General features: G+C 36.3%; 1 protein-coding gene across 1 annotated transcript; it reads left to right on the top strand.

Moving 5' to 3' along the window:
• The first annotated feature begins 5,639 nt into the window (after window positions 1-5,639).
• On the top strand, window positions 5,640-20,862 carry LOC127556666 (homeobox protein MSX-2-like). The gene is made up of 5 exons (XM_051989953.1): window positions 5,640-5,905; window positions 7,253-7,348; window positions 8,878-8,958; window positions 10,376-10,471; window positions 18,860-20,862. The coding sequence occupies exons 1-5, from the start codon at window positions 5,872-5,874 to the stop codon at window positions 19,279-19,281; spliced, it is 729 nt and encodes a 242-aa protein (XP_051845913.1). The 5' UTR covers window positions 5,640-5,871; the 3' UTR covers window positions 19,282-20,862.
• The last annotated feature ends 2,424 nt before the right edge of the window (window positions 20,863-23,286 follow it).

Here is a 23,286-nt window from a genome sequence, read left to right as displayed (position 1 = left end):
AGTAGTTTTTTAGAAGATCTAGTAGAGCCCTGAGGGTGGGAAAGAGAGAGAAAAGAAACCTTATTTTAAAAACAAAAAACAACAACAACAACAAAAAAAAGGTTTCTTAAATTGTTTAGTCCCACAGTTTAAACCATCCCAAAAATATATCATTTTTTTCTGTGAGTTAATTAGCATTTGTTAAGCTATTACTGGCTTTCTTCAACTAGATTAAGGAAAAAAGGGTGAATTTCCGGAGTTCTTCTAGGAGTGTACAGTCTAATGAGTAAGACCACAAGAAAAATATGCACAAGCAAGCCACCGGGAGGATAAATAGTCTGTAATTAAAAGAAGGAAGGCACTAGAATCAGAGGGGCTGGAAAGGCTTCGTGTAGAAGGTAAAATATTAGTTGAGTCACAAAGGAAGCCAGGAGGGAGAAGTTTCCAGCCATTTTGGATAACTAGGGAAAATGCAGGGAATCTAGAGATGGAGCATCTTTTTTCTGGAATGACAAGGAAACCAGTAACATGGAATCACCCAGAGTCTTGTAGGAAGTACATTGTAAAAAGGTTATAAAAGCAGGTGATTTCTAGGTCTTAAAGGATTTTACATGCAAGATTTTATATTTAATCCTGAAGGTATTTGGGAGCCACAGCACTTATTGAGTAAGGGCAACACATGTTTGAATCAATAATATAGGGAAATCATTTTGTTAGCCAAATTTAAGATACATTGGAGTGGGGAAATTATTTTCACTTAATAGTATTTTATTCTATCCCAAATATATATATATAGTTTTCAACATTCAATTTTATAAAATTTTGAGTTCCAAATTTTCCTCTCCCCTTCCTTCCTCCCATGACAGCAATCTAATATATAATAATATTTCCACATTAGTCATGTTATAAAAAAAGAATCAGAACAAAATAGAAAAAAATGAGAAAAAAATTTAAGTGAAAATAGCATGCTTCAATCAGCATTCAAACTCCCATAGTTCTCTGTAAGAAACAATTTTCTGAACCCCAAAAAGGGCATAGTGAATGAACAGATGCAGGATGAGTGAAGCAGTTTAAACTTTTTAATATATTCCTGCAGAAGCAGGTGTGAAAATTCCATCTAAGTTCACAGAGTGATACAGAAAGAAGAACAACTCCTATACTATTAGTTTGGTTCTTGCCTTCCCTTAAAGGCTTGGATTGGCCAAGCCCCTGGGGGTTACAATCTTATATATCCCCCCTTTTTGTGTTCCCACTAGATATGTTCCCCTTCCTTGGTCATACATCTCATGTTCAAAGATGATGACTAACCCAGTTTCATTCAGCATGTGTGGTGGCTAGAAGCTTGTGTTCCATCATTGATCCTAGCCAGTTTGAGCCAACTTTAGGCTTGGGCCCCTTTATCAGGAACTTTGTGATTAGACTGTTCCTTAAGACCCTGACTGATCAAGGTCGATGACCTTATATTGTGATTTCTTTTGCAATCATAAGCATCTGAGGAAACAGAATTTGCTGATCTTTTCTCACACTTCCCCCCTTTTTGTTTTAATAGGGATTCTCCTTCCTTACTTTTTCCTTCATACTTTTAATATCATCTCACATTGTTCATCTATATTTTGATCTTCCTCAAAAGTAACTATTCTCATTTAACATTTCTCTTTCAACTAAAAACTTGTAATGTAGAAGGAAAAATTTTAACAAAGAGATTCAATAAACTGGATCCAAACAGGAGGGAAATAAAATAGTTATTATGTTTCACATTCCTTAGCTAGGTATGGCTCTGAATAATTATCCAGTTCTGATCTATCATCCCCTCTTCCCCCCCTTTCTGCCTTGAGGAAATGGAATTCTGGGAGCAAGGACTGATGTCTGTCTTCCACAGAAATCATGGCTACTAGGGATAGCTAGGCGGTACAGTGGATAGAACACCAGCCCTAAAATTAGGAGGACCTAAGTTCAACATTCAACACTTCCTAGCTGTATAACCCTGGACTCAATTGCCTCAGGGGGAAAAAAAATCATGGCTACTTCAAGCTGGAGAAGGGCATAGAGTTGAGTCTAATTTACAAGTCTGGTCTTGCTCAACTGAGTGATTGAATAAGTTACCTGAGGAACAATTTGTTTAAATATAGATTTAAATTTCCAATAGTGATACTTCACTGTTAAACAGGTTTACAATTTTAGCATGTCCCAGTTAATAATGATTATCTCAAATAATTGTAATAGGAAGAGATTCATCACAGAAAATACACATTTACATTGATCCTAAGGCTGATGATTTTTAAAAACTTAACAAGTTTGTAAATTAAAAGGAACATAAAGGGGCTCCAGAGAGAGGGCTGAGTTTGCTACTCTTGCCTGCTCCCTTTTGCTCACCTTTGACATTCCCTTTCTTTGTTCTTTGACACCCCACGTATACACATATTCTGTGCAGAGGAAAAGGGAGGTTTTTTCCCCCCATATCTCTAGATGAGCTGTTTCAAAATGCAAAACTAATCCAGAAGAGGTTTTTCACCTCATCTCCACCTTTCCATACCCAGGATTTACAGTTTTAACTTGTTTTAAACATTTTCCACAAACTTCTAAGTACAAGCCCAAATCTACAATTTCAGAAAGAACCCATAACTTATCACTTTGTATTTACTGACTTTCATAGACACAACTAGTAAGATTTTTTTTCCCCAAGACTTTTGCAGTTCTGAAAGTTCTTAGAGGAGAGCTTGGGCTTCTAAACCTCAAATGAGTTTCCCTCTTGAGTTAGGGAAGAAACAAGACAATTCTTAAAATTCAGATAGAATTCTTAAAATTCAAATAGAACACAAAAATATCTAGAAATAACACACACATCACTTTAAAAAGTTATCTTAAAATCAATGATATTTCACTTTTAGTTTGTGAGATTCCCTAAACTCTAACCAGATGTTTCAGTCAAACTCAGTCACCTTTCCGTGTTTTTCCAATTCACACAAACCTTTTCTCTTTTGTGCCCTAGGAAATGGTTAAGTGCCAGTTTTTGCTTCAAGATGCAGGCCTTCACCTTGAATTTGTTTCCCTGGCAAAGTTTCACAGGCCTACATGATTTCACTTATCAAGTCTGATAATGCAGCTACTAGCTGCTCACTGGCTAGAGTTTTGAAAGCAACAGCGTGCTGCTTTTCTGTTTTCCCAAGAAGTTCCAGTCTCTTAATTCCTTTCAGGCAATGCTCTTTTCATCCCTACATGCCCACACTCTCTCACTTACCCTTTCATATACAAATCTCCCTATAGACCCTGAACAAAGCCCATCTAAAACTGCCTGTCCCATTTCCCTCCCACTCTGATATGACATTTCTCCTTGCTTTTAGGATCTTCACTGAATATATTTTCTCTTTTTTTAACTTATTTTTTTTCTTTTTTAAATTTATCTATTTCTAATTCACTTTACTTTCTGAATCGTGTTGGAAGAGAAAAATCAGAGTTGAAAGAAAAAACCATGGGAGAGAAAAAAAATAGAAAAAAGAAATGAACATAGCATGTGTTGATTTACACTGAATATATTTTCTTTATCTCATTCACCCATTCTTGCTGTAAGGAGTGAGGGGGTAGGACTTAGAGAGAGAAACCTTTTTTTTTCTCTTTCAAAATCTTCAATCTTATCAATTGCTTTTCCAACCAATCTCTCTTGTCATTTGCTTTTAAAACCTATGAGAAAAGATTAACAAATTCTGTTTCCACAGATGGGGCTTAGGCTTGCAAAAGAAACCATAAGATAAGAAAGTCACCATCAATCATCAGGGCCTTAAATTAAAAAAAAAAAAAAAAACAGTTTAACTAACCACTAAAAGTCCTGATAAAGGGGCCCAAGCTGGCAAAAACCGGCTGAGTGAGAGATTTTGAGCAAGTAGTGCACTAGGTCTTGGAGCTCAGCCCTCTCCTCCAAGGGAAGTTGTGTGCTATAATTTGTTTTTGCAGAGATACTATTACTTAGGGCATGTTGGTTAATGTATATGAGGTTCATTAAGGGTTCCTGCTTGCAAAAAGTGAGAAGGTAGAGGAATAAAGCTGATAAGACTGATAATCCCTTTTCAGGATTAAACCCACTAGGAGGTACTCCATCTCTTCCTCATAATGTCTTCCCTTTAATGGTATCTTTGTCCTGTCTAACTTTGATTAATCTGCTAAACTCTCTAACCTGCCAGTCAATGGCATATTTCTTTAATGGATTCTCCCAAATTTCTTTCCATAAAAAATGGTAGAATTTGTTGTTGTTGTTGCTTAATTGCTTTCTTTTTCTTCCTTTCCTTCCCTCTCTTTTTGATCTGATTTTTCTTGTGCAGTGTGGTAAATGTGGAAATATGTTTAGAAGAATTGCACATGTTTAATCTATATTGGATTACTTGCCATCTGGAGGAGGGAATGGGAAAAGGGAGGGTGAAAAATTTGCTTTTGCAAGGTAAATGTTAAAAACTGTCTTTGCCTGTATTTTGAAAATAAAAAGCTATTATTAAAAAAAAAAAAGATAAATGGTGGGAGAACAACATTCTGTTTCCACAGATGTTGATCCTACATTGTTTATAAAGATAAGGAATTGGTAGGGAAGTCAAATTGGTGATCTGTACTATCTTGGTCTGCAGTAGTGCTTGTAATCACAAAATTATTTACTCAAACACAAAGTCAGGTTGAAGGAAAGGGTGAAGTATCCTGTTAAGATATCTTTGTGAGTCAGAGAATTAGCTAAACAACAAAGTTCCTGATAAGAGGGCCGCAGGCCTAAATCTGGCTAAAACCAGTGGGGATCAATGACAGGACTCAAGCTTTTTGCAAGCACACATGCTTGATGAACCTCATACACATTAACCAACATGCCCTAAGAAATAGAGTCTCTGCAAAAGCAAATGATTACACTAATGGAAATGGCAGATAATGAAATGAGAGTGTATCAAATAAGAACCCATTATCCAAACATGTTCTATATGTAGCGAGTTGGAAAAAGAGATAAGTATCAAGGCATTTTCACATTTGGTTAATCTTGCTGCTTCTTTTTTTGTTTGTTTTTAAATAATAGCTTTTTATTTTCAAAATACGTGCAAAGATAGTCTTCAGTAGTCACCCTTGGAAAACCTTGTATTCCAAATTTCTCTCCCTCCTTTCCCCTACTCCCCGTGTGCAATTCTTCGAAACATATTTCCACATTTATCATATTGCACAAGAAAAATCAGACCAAAAAGGGATGAAGAAATAGAAAGGAAAAAAAAGCAATCAAACAGCAACAAAAAAAGACGAAAATACTATCCTTTGATCCACATTCAGTCTCCACAGTCCTCTCTCTGGCTCTCTCCATCACAAGACATTAGAATTGGTTTGAATCATCTCATTGTTGAACAGAGCCAAGTCCATTAGAATTGATCGTCATATAATCTTGTTGTTGCTGTGTATAAGGATCTTCTGGCTTTGCTTACTTCACTCAGCATCAGTTCATGTAAGTTTCTCCAAGCCGCTCTGAAATCATCCTCCTGATCATTTCTTACAGAACAATAGTATTCCATTACCTTCATATAACATAACTTATTCAGCCATTCTCCAACTGTTAGGCTCAGTTTCCAGTTTCTGGCTACTATAAAAAGGGCTGCCACAAACATTTTTGCACATACAGGTCCCTTTCCCTTCTTTAAGATCTCTTTGGGATATAAACCCAGTTGAAACACTGCTGGATCAAAGGGGATGCACAGTTTGATAGCCCTTTGGGCATAGTTCCAAATTGCTCTCCAGAATGGTTGGATCAAAAAGGATTTCAGTCTATGTGTTTTAAATTTTCATGGTTAGGAGTCACTGACATTCAAGGATGTGTCTGTGGACTTCACTCAGGAGGAATGGAGCCTCTTGGACAATTCTCAGAAAAAGCTCTACAAGGAAGTCATGCTGGAAAACTCCCAGAATCTGCTCTCTGTGGGTAAGAACAACTTCTCCTGAGAAATCAATCTGTAATCAAAGGAGTGCCTTACTTCCCTCGTGTATAGGATTTGGGCATTTATCAATTATTAGAAAGACAAAAATGCTAGTCTCTCCTAAGTTCCCCCAGCTGCTTGGTTTTCCCAATATGGGAAAGGTCTTTGCATTTTGTGATAGGAAGCTAGGACTTTCCTTAGTTGCTCCTGAAACTCTTATCTTTCCTAATTTTTGTGGCTTCTTGGTACAAAAAACAAGTGTTATAAAATTTTAGACTTGCTACTGATTCTCTAGCCCCTTCTTAGAGGTGAATTTTGCCTGCAAACTCTCCAAAAAGTGAGCATGCAACTTTTTCTTGAAGATGGGCAATGAAGGGAACTGCCTACACAACAAGGCAATGGCTCCCTCTTTAGGACAAGTCTAATCTTTAAAAATCTTTTTTGTTAACAATATACATTTGTAGCTCTTTACTCAATCCTGCCCTGTCCACGAAGTTTATCTTTGTTTCACTCTTCTCCTAAATTCCAAGGCAATTGATGGGAAAAATAAATTTATGTATACCCATATATAACCTATGTCAAGTTGTTTGTAGTTTTGGGGAGAGAAACAAATAGGAAGAAAGAGAGAAAAATTTGGAACTCAAAATCTTATAAAAATGTTGAAAACTATCTTTGCATGTAATTGAAAAAAATAAAATATTATTAAAAAAGAAAAAATACATTTATATATACCTACTATGTGCCAGGCACTGTGCTAAGCACTTTATAAAGATTATCTTACGGGGCCTCACAATTTGAGTTTGGTGCTGTTATTATTTCCATGTTACAGTTGAGGAAACTAAGGCAAATAGAGATTAAGTTACACAGCCAGCAGCACACAGTTACTAAGTGTCTGAAGCTAGAATTGAACTCAAATCTTCCTGAATCTAGACTCGGGGCTTTCATCCTTGAACTACCAGCTGGCTTTGTTTTCTAGATAATGGAAGCTGTGGAATAGGACCATCTTTCTATGAAAGAGACCAAGACAGAATTTTCTAACTCCAAATTGGCTGCATGATTTCCTACTAATCCCCAAACTTCCAACAATAAATACCATGTCAACCATCCTTGAGGGGTTCTAAGAACCTTTGACACTGGATCTAAATGGCTCTGGATGGGAATGTGAGGCAGGTGACCTTGCACAGTCCTCTCTCAAGTCCAATTCACTTGCATGTCATGGCATCACCTCCCTGATATCTTGGTCCTCTTTGAGAACAAAGGACAGACTACAACCTGTCATTGTTGCTTACACGTCCCCTTAATAAAATCTTACTTTTCTTTCTGTCCTCATCTCTTCATTTTTCCTCACCAAGGGATCCCAGTTCTCAGAGAAGATTTGCTTTCCCATTTTGAAGATAAGAAAACATCGCCGATCTTGGATCAAAAAGTCCCAAGAAATTCCTGTCCAGGTGAGTGAGATGAAATCAAGTATATGAGTGCTGTTATCACAGAAAACACCAGGGTTATAGGGAAAGGTGCTAAAAAGATTTGCGTGCAAGCAAAAAAAAAGGGGGAGGTTCTTTTTAAAGTACTTTTAAACAAGATGAGCCTCAGTTGTCCCATTTTTTTCAAGTCAACAAATATCTATTAAATATCTACTGTGTGCCAGATACAATGTCAAATGTTGTAGCTACAAAGAAAGGTGAGGGACAATCCACTATCTAATGGAGAAGAAAACTGGTAAACAATTATATAGAGATCTGCTATATCCAGGATAAATTAGAGCTAATAAAGAAGAGGAAGGAATGAAGAGAAAAAAACTGGGAAAGGATAAGTTTTTAGGTGTCACTTCAAGGAAGTTGTGCTAAGTTTTCTAGGCATGAGGAGCAGCCAAAGAAAAGGAATGGAAGAAGGTGAAGGATTTTAGCAACCAGTGCATTTTGTACTCAATCCTGGTGGTAGGAAACCACTGGGTCTTGTTGAGTGAGGGATGACCTGGTCAAAAGTGGGCTTTATTTAGGAAAGTGAATTTGATGTTGCATGGAGGATTGAGTAAACTAAAGAGAGAACTGAGGCAGTGAAAGCAACCAGCAATGTCTTGCAATACCACAGGTTTGAGGCTATGTGAATGTGAACCAAGAAAGTAGTGAGAGTAGAAAAGCAGAATCAATTCCGATTTTTCTTCTGCAGCACGATAAATGTGAACATCTGTTTAGAAGAATTGCACATTGAACTTGTAATGAATTACCTGCTATCTAGGGGATGGGGATAAAAGGAAGGGAGGGAGAAAAATTTGGAACACAAGGTTTTGCAATAGTGAGTGTTGAAAACAATCTTTGCATATATTTTGAAAATAAAAAGCCATTATTATTGTTAATTATTAGGAAAGTAGAATCAATAGAGCTTTACAAATGATTGAAAGAGGAGTTATGAGTGTATGACAGATAATGAGAGGTGATTCCTGGATTGTAAGACTTGGGAAGATGGTAACCTGATAGCAATAATCAAGAAAGAAGACAGGAGGACTGACTGAAATATTGGACATGAGAGGAAAAGAATCAAGACACAGCAATGTTCCTAAAATCTAGACAGTAAATACAGAAAAAGGATGTGATTGACAGTATTAAAGGTGACCTATAGGTCAAGAAGGATGAAGATTGAGAAAAGGCCATTGGTCTTAGTCATTTGGAGATGGTTTATAACTTTCCTAAGGACTATTTTAATTGAAAAAGGGAACTGCAGAGGATTTGAAAAACAAGAAAAGGAAAGAAATATGACCATCTTTCTATGAAGGAGACCAAGACAGAATTTTCTAACTCCAAATTGGCCGCATGTTTTCCTACTAATCCCTAAACTTCCAATAATAAACACCATGTCAACATTCTTGCAGAGTCCAGGAAACCAACCTATGCTCCTTGCTTGCACATCCCCTTTCCTAAAGAGGAATAAAGTCTTACTTTTCTCTCCATGTTCCTCTCTTTTTTTCCCTCATGCCAAGGAATCCCAGTTCTTAGAGATTTTGAAGATAACAAAACATCACCAATCTTGGATCAAAAAGCCCCAAGAACTTCCTGTCCAGGTGAGTGAGATGAAATCAAGTATATGAGTGCTGTTATCACAGAAAACACCTGGGTTATAGGGAAAAGTGCTGCATGCAAACAAAACAAAAAAAAAGGTATTCTTTTTTAAATGCTTTTGAGCAAGATGATCCAGGAAAAGTCACTGAACTTCTGAACCTCAGTTTCTCCAACTGTAAAATTAGGAAATTGGACATTATGGCTTTTCACTTCTCATTCTATAAAAAGTCTTTGTTTAGAACTTTGGGATATGGAAATCTTCTGAAAGCATACAAAAAGGGCGGAAGTGATTCCATATTTTCTTCAAGTCAACAAGCATCTATTAAATACCCACTGTGTGTCAGACAGTGAGTTAAGTGCCATAGATCCAAAGAATAGATCCCTATTTTCAGAGAGTCCACAATTTAGATGAAAATAATTAGGGAGAGATATATTGTATCCAGGATAAATTAGGGCTAGTCAAAAGAGGAAGGAATGAGGAGAAAAAACTTAAAAAGGGTTATTTTAGGGGATGGGTTTTTAGGTGCAACTTCAGGGAAGTCAGGGCAAGCTTTCTAGGCATGAGGAGCAGCCAAAGAAGGGGAGAGGAAGAAAATGAAAGGCTTTGTGCTCAATCCTCGTGGTAACAAACCATTGGATCTTGTTAAATAAGGGGTGATGAGGTCAAAAGTGTGCTTTATTTAGGAAAGTGAATTTGATGTTACATGGAGGATTGAGTAAACTAAAGAGAGAACTGAGGCAGTGAGACCAACCAGCAAGGTCTTGCAACACCACAGATTTGAGGATATATAGTGTGAACCAAGAAAGTAGTGAAAGTAGAAAAGCAGAATCAATAGGACTTTTTAAAAGATTAAAAGGGGAGTTGTGAGTGTACAATGAGAGGTGAGTGATTCCTAGATTGTAAGGCTGAGTGTTTAGGAAAGTGATACCCTGATAGCAATAATCAAGGAAAAAGATAGGAGATTGAAATATTGGATAGGGGAGGAAAAGAATCAGGAGACAGTGGTGAGAGAAGGCAACATGTAGAAAAAAAAAAGATGTGACTGACAATATTAAAGATGGCAGACAGGTCAAGAAGGATGGAAAGACCATTGACTTAGCCATTTGGAGATGATTTGTAACTTTTCTGAGGACTATTTTAATTGAAAAAGGGAACTGCAGAGAATTTTAAAAACAAGAAAAGGAAAGATATATGACCATCTTTCTATGAAGGAGACCAAGACAGAATTTTCTAACTCCAAATTGGCCGCATGATTTCCTACTAACTTCCAAACTTCCAATAATAAACACCATGTCAGCATTCTTGTGGAGTCCAGGGAACCATCCTGTGCTCCTTGCTAGCACATCCCCTTTCCCTAAAGAGGAATAAAGTCTTACTTTTCTCTCTATGCTCATCTGTTCTTTTTTCCTCATGCCAAGGAATCCCAGTTCTCAAAGAAGATTTGCTTTCCTATTTTGAAGATAGCAAAACATCACCAGTCTTGGATCAAAAAGCCCCAAGAAATTCCTGTCCAGGTGAGTGAGATAAAAGCAGGTATATGAGAACTGTTATCACAGGAAACACCTGTGTTATAGGGAAAGTGCTAGAAAGATTTGTATTTTTTAAATGATTTTGAATACGATGAACCAAGAATGGGCCATAATAGAATCTTAAGCTTCTGGTGAAAATAGGAAAAAATAAAAATAAAATTGGCAGATATGTTATTATCTTAATCATAAAAACTAAGTTTGTTGAAAATGGTTCAACAAGAAAAATAATGCATTATGGTCAAAAACATGGTAGATGATGGAATAATATCAGTTTTTAATATGTGTGCATCAATGAATGTGAATAGAATGTAAAATAAGTTGAACATAAGAGCAAAAACTAATACATAACAAGTAAAAGTTTAAACCTATTTTTCAGCAAAGCATAAGAAATTTTAAAAAGATGACCAGCTGGTAACGCATCAGAACTGGTCCATATAGAAAAGCAGAAATCTTACTTGAGCACAACACTTTAAAAGAATAATCAATAATGAAAGATTGGAAGTGAAATAAGAATGAGGTCATCTAGTGCTGGGGAAAGAACTGTTTAGTCTCAGGTTTGAGGTATAGTGTCTCCTACAGAGATGTTGTAATGGCTTTAGTTGCCAAGTATAGTGGGAATCCTATCATTATCATGGACGTGTTGTGAGTATCCAATGTTTGTAAAGCTCTTCAAAAATTACATCAACCAATAGACGTGAGTTCATGGTATTTTCAATTGATCAATTCTGCCCATTAAGTTCTAAAATTCTTCTTTTTGACTTGAGATAGACTATGTTGGTTTAGGTTTTTCAATGGAGGAAATCTATTTCTATGCATATGGGTCTATATCTTTATTCCCTTACAATGCAAAGACTAAGTGTGCAATGTATGAGATTACTATGGAAAAATGTTATGAAAGAAACCAAAGTGATGGTCCCTGTAACTTCAATATAAGAAAAATCTGTGACTCAAATATCAAGTTAGAGAAAAATCAAAATAATTACTGTGTTTGATAAAGAAGTAAAGGGATTCAGACAATATTCTGTCCCATTTAAGAAAATGATCTCAGAGAATGACTCTTTTCAGTACAGTGAAGATAGTGAATGTGTTCATGAAAAGATTGGTATTATTCAGTCTTAGCCTCCTCAAGTATAATTATATCAAGGTATTCAATAGGAAATGGCCATTAGTTTGACTTCAGACATCATTAGACATCAGTAAAGTTATACTGGAGAAATGGTTTACAAAGCAAATAAAGGTAAGAAGCCTTTCAGCCATAATTCAAATCTGCAGGAAAACATTATTAAAGTAATCAATGTGGAAAGACTTTCAAAAAGAAATCTAGTCTTCCTCAACATCAGAGAATTCACACTGGAGAGAAATTTTTTGATTGGAATCAATGTGTAAAGGCTTTTGCAGAGAATATCAAACTTTTGATGAGAACTTCTATAGAAAGGTTTCCTGGGAAAAGTTATGGGGATGACCTTGGTATGGTCTAAGTAAAGAGCCTCTTGACTCACTTTCCACATTGTGCTTTTCCTTTTTGAACAGGAAATTTCCCCAGCTGGTTAATCCTGAATCTGACTTTTGATAAGCTATTGACTACATGATTGGCTATCAGATAAGACTCTTGTCTGGAATCAAACAGTGATGAGGGAGTTTGTCCCTCTACTGTGTATATGTCAGGTCAGTCTACGCCCTGGAGGGGAATGAGTCTTGACATTTTTATAACTATGCCCGTTCTTTTCCTTTCATAACAAATTTCTTATAATCAAGCAAAGTGAGCAATAGAAGTTTTATAAGTACAATGTTAAATCTATTGGTTAATGTATTGATACTGTTGCAATATAAAAATTCTTAGGGGCTAGCTAGGTGATTACATGAATGGAATGGTCAGCATGGAACTAGGAAGACTCATTTTCCTGAGTTCAAATCTGATCTCAGACACGTGTGACCCTGGACACGAAGAAACTTAATCCTGTTTTGGATAAAGAAATGGCAAACTACTGTCTACATCTAGCCCAACAGTAAATATATGGTGAGCTCATACAATGAAGCCTAGGAATCCAATAGATATCATTGCTCACACCATTCCTATGTAACCAAAAGGTTCTTTTTTGCCTGCATAGTATGTAATAATGTGAGAAATAATTCCGAAACTTCCAGGAACTTTTTCAAGAAAATTTCAAATGAGGTCTAGAAACATCAGACATGACTAATCAACTACAACATACAATGAAAAAATCTTATTTTTTTTTCTATATTTGTTGTCAAATTAAAATATAAGGACAGTATCCTCCTAAAGGGGGATTAGAAAAAGTATTAAAACATAGATGTAAAAGTTTTCTAGTTAAAATTATAACTTTAAGAAAACAACAGGATTAGACTGTTTTCTCTAAGAACTTGTTTGTTGTTATTTGTCCTTCATTTCTTAAAGAGGGCCATGAAATCAGAGAGGTGATGTCTTGCCATGCGAGTGAATTGGAGTTAAATTTGGGAAGCCTATGCAAGGTCATCTGCTTCACTTTCCCCTCCAGAGCCATCTGGGTCCATTGGCCAGAAATAAATCAGAAGAACTGGAGATGGCCCTGGATGCAATGAGAGACCTTGGTCTTTTTAAAATAAGATCTTCAACAGGTCCCAGCCTTACTGAGGTTGAACCCATTCAATAATTAAGGCTAGGTAGCAACTGAGACCAAGAATCAACTCTTTCACCTAATCCAAAAACAAAAAGAAAAAAAATGTAAATAAATAAATCGGGGAGGGGAAGATCCTGGGTTTCTAATCAAAGCATAAATGATTGCTATTTACATTCAATCTAAGTGGATCAGGACCCAAACAGTGACCAAATGGGTCTTGGCCTGGGACCTACTGGTAGCCAATCAATGAAAATCAGAGTGGTTTTATTTAAGGCTTTGTTCTTAAGAAAGAAATCTAGGCAGTAAACCCCAAGGTATGTACAGACAAAATGATGGCAAGCAAAAGATAGTGGGAATGGTAAATATGAAATAGAGTTGGGAAAGCATAGAAAGGGGTTTTAATAATTAATGGTAGAATTTAATATATTTAATATAATTTAATAATTAATGGAATTTAATAATTAAATGGACATTGAGAGTAAGTAGGATACAAGGAGAGGATGCTACTTAATAGTGATGGTCGTCCTTGAATTGCATCAGCCTTTTATTTCATGATGTTTGTGCCGAGTTTTTTCTTTCTGCTTTCTGCATTGGCTTGCCATTTCCTTCTCCAGATCATTTTACAGATGAATCAAGATAAATGCGGTTAAGAGACTTGCCCAGGATCACACAGCTACTAAATATCTGAGGCTAGATTTGAATTCAGAAAATTGAGTGATGATGTACTTGAAATGAAATAGTCAATTAGCAGAAAATACATTGATGACTCATTATGTGCCTGGTATTATCTGAAGCCCTGGGATACCAAAAAGAGTTAAAGACAATCCAATTCCTAGCTTATCACCTAATGGGAGAGAAAATAAGAATAAAATTACGTTAGCCAAGTTATACACAGGAGAAACTGGAATTCATTAAAAATGGAAAAACTGTAGAATTAAGAGGAATTAGGTAGAGGATGGGATTTTTGTTGTAACCGTGTTAAGTAGAATCTGAAATGATTGAGGGGGAAAAAAGGTTTGAACTTCTGAGCATATTGATTTATTGAACAATGTATACCAATCATATAATAAATAGGGACCAGATCTCCTCAGCTTGGCATTGGATCCCAAATATGGAGGAGACAGATTTTTCTTTTGGTGCATTAAAAACAAAAACAAGACCAATTAATTGAAAGAAAACAGCAGGTTACAAAACAGGACAAAAAATTAGGGAAATCTAATTTTTAATTGGAGGAAAAATAAGTTGGGAAGGGGATGAGTGAGTTTTAAGAGCTGGGAAAAAGAAGCCAGGAGAGTGAACAGGTACAATCCCCCAAAATCACAAAAAGAATTATCCCATTCCTTCTTAAAAAAAGAAAGTGGGATCCCTTTCTGAGCAAAGAAACCACAACTTTTATTAAGAAAAACCGAGGTGTTTTGCATCATTATAGTCTGAGACCCCAACCTACTAGATCAACAGGTATTGATAGTTTGCTTGATTCACTTATGAATTGATGAATTCATTTATGAATCAAGACTAAATTAGGCTAAATTAAATAGGCTAATTATGTAGTAAATAGTCAGGGCCTTTTTACTGAAGTAGACTTTTGGCTCAAGCAGAGCCCTTTTCCATCATAAGCTCAGAGCAGCTCTTTTTTTAATTTTATATCATGTATCATTAAAGCTCATTTTAATATAAAGATGATTGTTATGGTTATACATGTAAAACAAAACTTATAATGATTTAGTCACACTTCTAAGATTAACAAAGGTATTCACCTGAGACTACACTTAGCTTCAGTTACAGAGGACAATAAATCTTATTCTTGTAGCTAATAGGTGCTTAATTTTGCGTGTTACTATCATTTAAGACATTGATTATTGATCTTTCCTGTTACGCCTCCAAGTGTTTGTATTGGATCAAAGAAACGGGGAAATACTAACTCATTTACCAGTGTGGGGGCTACTTTTTTGATAAGAGAGAGATTGCTTCAAATGTATAATTATGAGAAAACTTCTTGTATCAGTCTAAATCCGACTTGAGTTTTTGGACAGCAAAACCTAGGTCTAAGCAACAGTTAGGGGTGGTCCAGCTTCCTAGTCATGCAGAGTTAGATTCAAACAGCACAATAAAGTTTTTTTCCCAGTTCCCATAACTGAATAAAATTTTCTCAAAAAACAGAAATTAGATTGGATCCATAAGTGAATTTAAAGGAAATGAAACTAGATCTAGAATTGAATCACAAGATAGTGTCACTGTAACTCATTCAATCCCAATTTCCTCCAATTTGATTCTTAGGGGGGAGCCAGCCCCCTTCCCCACGAATCACTTATCTCTAAGCCAAATCTATGAGGTTTTCATATAGTCTTAATCAGAATTATCCAAATCAGACTACAGATCAAAACTCTTAGAGCATTCACAATAGATAATTTTGAAGGGAGACTGCTATGTTACCAAGGGTGTTTCAAGGGAAGGATCAAATGTTCAAGGACAGGGAAAAGTGTTTTTGTAGAAAAGATTGTCTGGGTTAGTAAGAGACTCATGGTGTCTTGATTCTTTCCACTGATCCATATTACTCTATTATATCCATATTACTATAATTAATTTATCTTACTAGATAATATAGATTATAATAATATAGATAATAATCTATAATTGCTATAATTGATTGTGAGCAGCCACTTGTATAGGAGGAAGTAAGACTCATGCTGGAGACATGGCACACAGAGTATTTCAGTCCTCCTCACAGAAGAGTTAGATAATCTGGTGAATGAAACAGAGACCTAGCTTCATGACTGTGCAGTTAGGAGCTGAGCTGATTGCCAATTTCAATCAGTTTTTTTGAGGCATAAATTGAGTCCTGAGAATTCTCCCATTTGGGAGACTTGGCTGTATTCAGGACAAAAGAAAGGTATATCTCCTACTTCTGACTTCCTGGAGAAATATCTTGGCAAAAGTTGTGTCCACAGTCTTGGTGACTGGCTGGAGAAGTAGTTCCTACAGATATTACAGGTGATTTCATTCTGCAATTTGTGGATAGGATTTAATATCAATTTCTCTGTGGGGAGAGAAATGAGTGAGTGTCTTAGCTGGAGAGAAAAACCCCTTTCCTTTTTCCTGTTAGGCTCAGTACCCTCTCTCTTGATGAAGCAGAAATGGGTCAGAAGAACTAGATCCTTTCTATTTGATCTTTACATCTAGGCCATGAATGAAGCCCCCAGGGGGCCAGAATAGCAAAGTCAGGTAAGGGAGAAAAAAAGATTTTTTTACCAGAAGGGCCTTTTCCCATTCACACTTCCCCCTCAGGGGGCTTGATATTAGGAGGCAAGCAAACACCTCTCTCAGATATTCTTTGAAGTCCAGAATGAAAGTGAGAATATAACCTCCTGATCTGACCATCGAAGACCAAATCTATAGCAATGTTGTCTAAGGATTCCCCCCCACCTGCTTTTTTTTTTAATGAACCAGGATTTCATTGTTTGGTTTTTTAACCACCTAGACTTAAAAAAATGATGGGAAAAATGTTAATAATGTAGATTACACTTAAAAGTGTATTATGTGTACATTCTTTTTTCAGAAAACTATTTTTTATTTTTTAATTTAAAACAAAAAATGAGAAAAAAAACAAAATAGAAAAAAGACAGAAAAAGAAAAAAAAATTGTCACACGCCCAGCAAAACATCAGGGAGAACTCAAAATATGTAACAATAAATTTCCATTTCAAGAAAGCATATATTGTGTATTCATAACTGTCTATCTTTTCTTTGCTTCCAAGTATATTTTATTTTGTTAGCACTTTTTATTTGACTTTTTCCCCTTCTTCCCTGTGTCTCTCATTTTTAATGTGTTTTTAATAAACTACATATTATAAGGTTCTGGTTTTCAAACATATACTAGCTAAGTAACCCTGGAAAAATTATTTAATGGTGTTTGCCTCAGTTTCTTCATCTCTAAAGTGAGCTAGACAAGGAAATGGCAAAACCATTCTAGTGTTTTTATCTTCAAGAGCTACCACCCTGATAAAGCTACAAGCCAAGACTTAAAGCAGAGGGAGAATTGGCGTTTGATTTTTTTGTTCACAGATGATTGTGTACTCAGTCCAGCCTCTGAGACTGAGATGCAATAGTGTGGATCAAGTCTCTGTTGCTTGTTATATAATTTTGGTCTAAAAACTACCAAGAAAACAGAAGTCCTCCACCAGCCAGCACCATATCATCCTAATGTGGACCATCAATTAAAGAAAATGAAGAAATGCTGTGTTTAAGTTCAAATACTTAGCAGTGTGTTTTCTAAGGATGCACACATAGACAGAAAGTCTAATGCCTGCATTGCCAGAGCCAGCTTAGAATTTGAGAAGGTTTGAAAGAAAGTGTGGGAGGAGAAGTATCGGGCTGCCTATCAAACTGCAGGTCTACAGAGCCATTGAGCTGACTCCATTGTTGTGTGCCTATAAAACCTGGACAGTCTATCAGCACCATGCCAGAAAAACTAAGCAATATATGCAAGTGGATTTACAGTTTTAATACACTATTGTCATTAGACAATGGAAAAATCAATCATATATATATATTTTTAAGTATAAGTGTGTGTATATATATTTTTATATAGTAACTGACAATTCATTTCATTGTTTGGTTTCAGGAATAAAAACAAAAAATAAACTTTCATCTCTCAATAAGAGAACTTGTTAAATTCTCCTACCATTTTTCCATTTTACCCATATATGAATGAGTATTTTTACTGTATTCTCATATAAATCAAAATATAGCTAATGGTGCAGTGGAAAGAATACTGGGCAAGCAGTCAGCAAACCTGAGTTCAAATTCCACCTCAGACACTGACAGGCACTGTGATTCTTGGTAAATCATTTAATCTCTGCCGGCCTCTGTTTCCTCAATTGTAAAAGAAGAAAAATAACACCAACTACCACAATGTTTTGAGATAAAATCTGTAAGGCATTTGTACAGTTATTTATTGTTGTTATTAATTTGTTGTGGAACCAAAGGAGAGATTATGTTTGTCAGCTGTTGAATCAAATATTGCAAACTTTTGTTCAAGAAAAAAGCTAATTGCAAAAGGAATCATATTATGTTATATTCAACATCTAAATTGTGACTAGATTTCTCTCTCTCCTTCCCCCTCTTTCTCTCATTCTCTCTCTTTTTTCTTTCTCCCTCTTGTTTCACTCTGTGTATGTATGTATGTGTCTCTGTCTCTGTTTCTCTCTCTTTCTCTCTGCTTCTGTTTCTTTCTCTCTTTCTTTCTGTGTCTCTCATTCTGTCTCTTCCTATCTCTTGGTGTCTCTCTGTCTCTGTCCTGTTCTCCATCCCTCCCTCCTTTTCTCTCTGTCTCTCTGAATCTTTCTCTGTGTGTATATCTATCTGTCTCTGTCTCTGTCTCTGTCTCTCTGTCTCTGCCTATCTCTCTGCCTCTCTCTGTCCCTGTCCCTTTCTTCCTCCCTCCCTCCTTCTCTCTCTGTCTCTTTCTGTGTGTATATCCATCTGTCTCTATCTCTGGCTCTCTCTCTCTCTCTCTCTTTTTTTTTCTCTGAATTCCATCCCTCCCCCTTTCCAGCTCTGTTATCTTGACATCTCTTTTTACCCTAATTGTATTGTACCCCCATCAACTCTTCCAGCAACAGGTACATCAGTTAAGAGTCATAACAGTGAAACACGAAAATAACGTTGTCATTGGATCACGTCACCCAGAATCTGCAAGGCCTAAAGGCCAAGTCATCGAATTCCAAATAGTTTGTGTTTGTCTCTCTCTCCCACAGGGCCCCCCAGTCCCCAACGGCGCACCCTCGGAAAACACAAGAACATCGGAAAACCTTGGACGCCCTTTACAACAGCACAAAGGCTGGCCTTAGAAAAGAAATTCCAACAGAAACAGTACCTGTCAGCTGCTGAGCGAGTAGAGTTCTGCACCTCTCTGAGCCTCACGGAGAGACGGGTCAAGGTTTGGTTTCAGAATCGAAGAGCCAAAGCCAAGAGACTGCAGGAAGCTGAGGTAGAGAAACTGAAGTTAGCAGCCAAACCCCTTTTACGTTTTCTTGCCCTGCCCTTACCATTGGTGACCCATCTACAAGCTCCACCTGCTCTGTGTGGGACCCCCAGCATCTTTCCTCCAGGTACCATGCAGCCAGTGCCCAGGCTTTTTACGACCCCAGTCAGTTATAACATGTTTTATCTGTCTTAGGGGATACTATTCTGCTAATATAACATCAAAGACTCAGCAAGCGTGGATTCCTTCACAAGCCCTAGGCTTAAACCTGCAATCCAGGTACCTGGGAAGGAGCTAGAAATGTGGGCCACACAGTACAGCTTGCTCTATGATGGGGAAAGAGAACCCCATAGTGCGCAAAAGTTCCGCATGTGAATTGCTTGAGATTGAAACTCAGGCTAGCCAGTATCAGTCTAATCCTATCTAGGAATATGTGCCATTCTATCCAGAGACTGGGGAAAGTGAGGAGGTAAACGCTAAATCCAAGGTTCTAGGTTCCCAGAAGAGGAGTCCCAACTTATTTAGAGGAGTTTATGGAATTATACTTGGGATTTTTTTTTTTTTACCACAGCCTCTGAAGCCATCTAAATATAGAATCAAGGTACCAAGTAAGTTAGTAATCCAGAGTGAACATAGTCAAAACCAGGTAGATAAGAAAGTCTTCCTGACAAATATAAAGGAAAGCTGATCCCTGGTAGCAGCGCATGGAAGTCATCACACTTTTGCTTTTCAGTGTAAATCTGTGAAGGTAAGATGTCTTAGGATTTAGGATTCAGATCTCCACCACTCTCCACAGTAAAGCATCCATAGCACTGACTTTTGTAACTACCAAGTCTTTTGATTTTCTTTTTTTCTTATTTGATTAATATGAGCTGTTTCTGAAGCCAGGAATTACTTGACAGTGCCTTTTATAGATATTTAAAAGAAGTATTTTTTTTAAAATAATGTCTATATCAGAATTAAGGAGCATTTATGAAAAGACAGTGTACATAATTTTGTACAATGGTCTCAAATGAATTATAATAAAAATTTTCTATTTTGTACAAATCAATCAATATAATATTCTGAGTTGAATTTTTTTTAATGCTGTAGATATTCACAGATCCAAAGTGGCAGAGTAAGGCAGGAATTTGCCTGAACTCTCTAGACAACTGTAAAACAATGCCCCAAAATGAATTCCAGAACAGCAGGACCCACAAAAGAAAGGAATGAATTTTCCTGCCCCTCCAAAAAATGATCAGCATAAAAAATCTAACTCACTTGGGTAAAAAGGGAGAACAATCCAGTGCAGATGACATCCAGGCAAGTAAGCCCTGGTACAGGTTAATGATGAGGCTCTATGATCCTGCTTCCCAGTGCAACAGATCAGCAGGAAAGCCTCATCTCCTTGGTGTTGAAAGCTTGGGGCAGTTTTTCCTCCATCCTAGAAGATGAGCCCAATTTTAACATAAACTTTAACATAAACAAAACACAAACTTAGAAAAGAACATTTAAAAAATAATAATTACATGAAAAGCCTCAAAGAAAAATGTAAATTTATCTCAGACCGAAAAAAGAATCGAAAGTTCTTAGAGGGAATTTTTCAAATCAAATAAAAGGGGAAGAAGAAAAATTGAGAAAATTGAGATTGAAAATCATGAAAAAAATCAAAAGTTTGGTAAAGGAAGCACAAAAAATGGGAAAGGATGTATAAAAATTCACTGAAAAAAACAACTCCTTAAAAAAAAATAAAAGCAGCCAAGTAGAAAAAGAAGTATAAAAGTTCACAGAAGAAAATAGTTCCTTAAAAATTAGAATTGAAGAGGGCAGATAGGGGACACAGTGGATAGAGCACCAGCCCTGAAGTTAGGAGGACCTGAGTTCAAATCTGGTCTCAGACACTTAATACTTCCTGGCTGTTTGACCCTGGGCAAGTCACTTGACTCCAATTGCCTCAGCCAAAAAAAAAAAAAAATTGAATGAGTAGAAGCTAATGATGCCATAAGATATTAAGAAACAATCAAGAAAAGAATGAAACAATAGAAGGAAATGTGAAATATCTCATTGGAAGAACAACTGACTTAGAAAATTGATCCAGAAGTATTATTTGAGAATTGTTGAACTACCTAAAAGCCATGATCAAAAAAAGATCTTGGATCTCATCCTTAAAGAAATTATCAAGAAAAATTGTCCTACTGATATATTGTTGGTGGAATTGTGAATACATCCAGCTATTCTGGAGAGTGATTTGGATCTATATTCAAAAAGTTATCAAACTGTGCATATCCTTTGATCTAGCAGTGTTAATACTGGGCTTATATTCCAAAGAGATCTTAAAGAAGGGAAAGGGACCTGTATGTGCCAAAATGTTTGTGGCAGCCCTTTTTGTAGTGCCCAGAAACAAGAAAATGAGTGAATGCCCATCAATTGGGGAATGGCTGGGTAAATTATGGTATATGAATGTTATGGAATATTATTGTTCTTTAAGAAATGACCAGCAGGAGGATTTCAGAAAGGTCTGGAGAGACTTACATGAGCTGATGCTGAGTGAAACAAGCAGGACCAGGAGATCATTATATACTTCAACAACAATACTATATGATGATCAATTCTGATGGATGTGGCCTTCTACAACAATGAAATGAACCAAATCAGTTCCATTTGTTCAATAATGAAGAGAACCAGCTATACCTAGTGAAAGAACTCTGGGAAATGAGTGTGAACCACTTCATAGCATTTCCAATCCCTCTATTTTTGTCCACTTGCATTTTTTATTTCCTTCACAGGTTAAGTGTACATTATTTCAAAGTCCGATTCCTCTTATGCAGCAAAATAACTGTATGGATATGTATACATAAATTGTATTTAACATATACTTTAACATACTTAACATGTATTGATCTACCTGCCATCTGAGGGAGAAGGAGGGGAAAGGAGGGGGAAAAAATGGAATAAAAGGTTTTGCAATTGTCAATGCTGAAAATTTTTTTTAAATAGTAATAAACAGTATAAGTGGAACAATAAAAAAAATTGTCTTGATATCCTAGAATCAGAGCGTGCCATAGAAATTGGAAGAATACACCACTCACTTTGGAGAGTGATCCCAAAATGAACATTCCCAGGAACATTGTAACCAAATTTCAAGGAGAAAGTACTGCAAGGAGTTAGAAAGAAATAATTCAAAGATTACGGAGAAGTCAGGATTACACAGGATTTAACAACTTCTTAATAAAAGGACCAAAGGGCCTGGAATATGATGTGCCAGGAGGCAAGAGAACTAGGATTACAACCAAGAATCCCTCAGCCTAGAAAAATGATTATAGTCCTTCTGGAGGGAAATGGACATTCAATGAAATAGAAAACTTTCAAGTATCCCTGATGAAAAGATCAGACCCAAATACAAAATCTGATTTTCAAGTACATGACTCAAGAGAAGAACAAAAAAGTAAATAGGAAAGAGATAATAAAGATTTTCATAAGATTAAGTTATTTATTTCCTTACACAGAAAGGTGAAACTTGTAATTCTGAAGAACTTTCTCATTATCAGAGACAGAGGGCACAAATTTTAGTTACTTTAATGACATGATATCCAAAAACAAAAAAGAGGTGAGAAAGACGATTGCATTTGGTAAAATAAAAGAGAGGTAGAATGGGGTAAATTATCTCTCTTGAAGAGGTGCAAAAGATGTTTTACTTTGGAAGGAAAGATGGAAGTGGTGTGGATGTTGCTTAAGCCATACTCACTGGAATGAATAAAATGAAATAAAATAAATACCTATAGGTAAGTAGGAGGGGAGAGAAAAAAGAGAAAAGAAAACTGATAGAAGGGAGGTGGATTGCTAGAGGCAGTATTCAAAAGCAAAAAAATGATGAGAGCTAGGGTGGGGAGTAAGAGAAAGGAAAAAAAGATAAACAGGAGAAACAGGATAGAGAAAAAATATGCCATTAGTAATCATTGCTAAGTATGTGACTAGAATATAGTCCCCTATAAAAGGAGATAGCATATTGCATTTAAAACCTGCAATACTGTTCACAAGAAGCCCGTTTGAAACAGAGACACAGAATAAAGGTAAGAGGTTGAAGCAGATTTATTATGCATCAGTTGAAGTAAAAAAACAAAAAACAAAAAACAAAAAAAAAACAGGGTTGGCAATTGTATTTTCAGACAAAAGAAAAGCAAAAATAGACCTAATTATAAGAGGTAAGCAATAAAACTACAA

Source organism: Antechinus flavipes, chromosome 3 (assembly GCF_016432865.1).
Source record: "Antechinus flavipes isolate AdamAnt ecotype Samford, QLD, Australia chromosome 3, AdamAnt_v2, whole genome shotgun sequence".
Lineage (NCBI taxonomy): Eukaryota > Metazoa > Chordata > Mammalia > Dasyuromorphia > Dasyuridae > Antechinus > Antechinus flavipes.
Note: the sequence above shows the minus strand (reverse complement) of the source record. Positions and strands in the feature narration are given on the sequence as shown.